At 40.6% G+C, this 2,817-nt stretch overlaps 1 protein-coding gene across 8 annotated transcripts in view; it reads right to left on the reverse strand.

The window, feature by feature from the left end:
- LOC102680125 (uncharacterized RNA-binding protein C3H8.09c-like) overlaps positions 1 to 2,817 on the reverse strand; it is a 323,287-nt gene that overhangs the window by 156,320 nt on the left and 164,150 nt on the right. For 6 of the 8 annotated variants that reach the window (XM_031510950.1, XM_031510948.1, XM_031510955.1 and 3 more), the window contains one exon: positions 2,253 to 2,360. The exons of the other annotated variants lie outside the window; for them this stretch is intronic. In XM_031510950.1, the coding sequence (XP_031366810.1) occupies positions 2,253 to 2,267 (15 nt within the window). In that variant the 5' untranslated portion in view covers positions 2,268 to 2,360. The remainder of the gene's footprint in view (positions 1 to 2,252; positions 2,361 to 2,817) is intronic. 8 annotated transcript variants of the gene reach the window in all.

The following is a 2,817-nucleotide window of genomic DNA, read 5'->3' on the forward strand; positions in this document are numbered from 1 at the left end:
TGGATTTGATTCGAGCTTTGTATGGGATATCAAGGAAAGAGTGTTCAAAGATAAAACAGTCGAATTATATTTGGTGCAATAATTGATTGTTTTGAAAGTGTTTCGAAACAGGTAGATCGAGGATTATAGAGATCGGTTCTTGTTTCGAGAGTTGGATACTAAGTCGTGGGTGTTAAGATTTTTTTTTTTTTGGATTTGATTCGAGCTTTGTATGGGATATCAAGGAAAGAGTGTTCAAAGATAAAACAGTCGAATTATATTTGGTGAAATAATTGATTGTTTTGAAAGTGTTTCGATCGAGGATTATTAGAGATTTGAGATCGGTTATTATTTCAAATGTTTGAGATTGATAGATCGAAGAATGAATTTCACAGGTGGAAATATTTCCAAATGTTCGTGGACGATCAATATTTGAAAAGGATTAATTTTATTTTCCACGCCAATCGATCCACGTTATGCAAATGAATTTTCCATCGGCGAAAGTGCTGTTTTCCGCTAGCTTTGCCACGCGGAAAATCTCGATAAAAACTATCTAGAGAAAATGAAAAAAAAAAGATGAAATAAAATAAAATAAAAGAAGCGAATCACAGTCTCGCACGCGTGTTCTTCTTCCCGCTTCCTTCCCGGCCAAACAATTAACACAGGCATCCATATTTATACGAGGGGTAATTTTTCATTTTCATACTCGGCTCGATTTTTATCACCGCTTATACCTTAATGAATATTCATAATATTCCGGATGTGTCCTACGGGCTGTGAAGAAACGAGGATACCGCTCGTTTAATATTTATTCGCATTAAACGCGCGCCACTTCTCGATCGAGAACCGGTTATGATTCGTTGATTAAATTTGTAAAAAATACAGACAGATCATGGTAAACTCGTTTACCAAATTTTTCTACTCCTTCTTACCAACGATTTCAACAATTATCGCTACACTTATATCTCTAATCTTTCTTTTTTTTTTCCTCATATAAAATACACATACGTTATAAGATTGAAATATTATTATTCTCTCGTACATCAAAAGAAACGAATAATAATCATCCGCCTAATTTTAACGAATCTAATTCAAAAGTCTATTTTCCGCTCGCGAGATCAAAAATATCAACATTTTAGCACCCCAACTTACGATTACACTTTACTAATAATAAAGAAACACGATGTTTCGAAAACTGGAAAACTCCGTGAAACTCTCTCTTTCAGGGATCGAAACGGCAAGAACGATCTGCTTATCCAACCAGCCCAATTCCCCTAATCCCTAAAATTCCCTAGAACCTAGATTCAACGATGTGGGGCAAAGTTGCGCGCCACCTTTCCACGGCTGGGTAAACCCTCGTTCGAAGCAACGCTTAGCTTTATTCGTAATTTTGAAACATTCGTTGGAAACGGTTCGTTTGCCACCGATATACACTCGGGAGAGCTCGAGTCGCGAAATTCACCGCGAGGCCGGTGCCGTTGCATTGTGCAACATTAAGAGGGGCAGGAGAGGGGTTCTAGATGGAGAGGACGGGGAGAATTGGGCGTGTTCCCCACACCAACACGCGGTGTACGCGTTGTTCGAGCAACGCTTGCTCGCAAAAGTGTATCAACGTTTCCGTGGCACGCATTTCAACCGCAAGCGACCCGCACTTTGGAATAAGGGGGATGCACGCGTGAAATTTGCACGTAAACAGGAAGGCCGCGCGCTTTGCCAGCCTTCTCCTTTCCCCCTCCCCTTGCTTTTCTTGCACGAGGAGGCGAGTTAAGAAACGTGGCGGGGAACAGGGAAATTGCGGGCAACGAGGATCAAACGAGGAATGGAAATTCAGAATGAGAAAGGAGGGAGGCTGTTCTCGGGCGAGGAGGATTATTGCTCGTTGAAACGTTGCTGGGGAAAAGCGTTCGACACCGCGAATTTTTATGTATCGATCGAGAAATTAACGGGCTGTGAATATTTACAGGGAGGAAGAGGAGTGAAAAGTGTCTTTTGTTTCCTTGGTATTCCTAGGTATAAGAATATACTCGTTTGGAAGAATGTAAATAAGTGATTCTATTAAAATTCTAAGATAGAAAAAATATTCGTATAGGGAAAACCGAGGAAACTAAACAAATCGAAAATTATACATTCATTCTCTATCATCGAAAAATAAATGAATAAATAAATAAACGGAAAAGATGAAAAGATTACAAACATTACTATTACATTTCAAAATACGTTGGGCAAAAAGAGGAGAGGAAGAGAGAGAGAAAAAAAATTCAATGATCACTCACCAAAACTTTCACCATGTATATCCTCCAGCTCTAAAGTCCAGCCCACTCGAACGGGCAGCCGGGGCAGCAGTTTAAAATTCCCACTGCAACGCGCCGTAAGCTTTCCGGCTGAAAGAGAGAGAAAAAAAAAGATCAGTTCCACTTTTTTTTCATTCTCCCTTTTTTTCTATCCCTTTCTTCCTTTCTTTTTTTCTTTCTTTCTTTCTTTCTTTCTTCCTTCTTCCTTCTTCTTTTTTTTTTTTCTTTCACTCTCCGATTCGTCGGTAACACCGGTTAATGGGAAACCGTCTGGTTGTGTTTGTCCGGGCAAATATTTTCGAACAACAGGGGGATGAAAGGGACAGGGTGGCCTACACACAGCCCCCGCTATTTACCATCGCGGAACCGGTTCGAAAATTGGGTTATATAAATATCCTTCGGAGGTGTCGAGACACCCCCGGGTGGTGAAACTTCAACGAGGAGAAACCAGGTCTCGCCTTTCTTTCTTTCCCTCCTCCTCTTCCCTTTTCTTTTTCTATCCTCCCTCTCTCTCTCTCTCTCTCTCTCTCTCTCTCTCTCTCTCTCT

Source organism: Apis dorsata, unplaced genomic scaffold (genome assembly GCF_000469605.1).
Source record: "Apis dorsata unplaced genomic scaffold, Apis dorsata 1.3 scaffold_269, whole genome shotgun sequence".
NCBI lineage: Eukaryota > Metazoa > Arthropoda > Insecta > Hymenoptera > Apidae > Apis > Apis dorsata.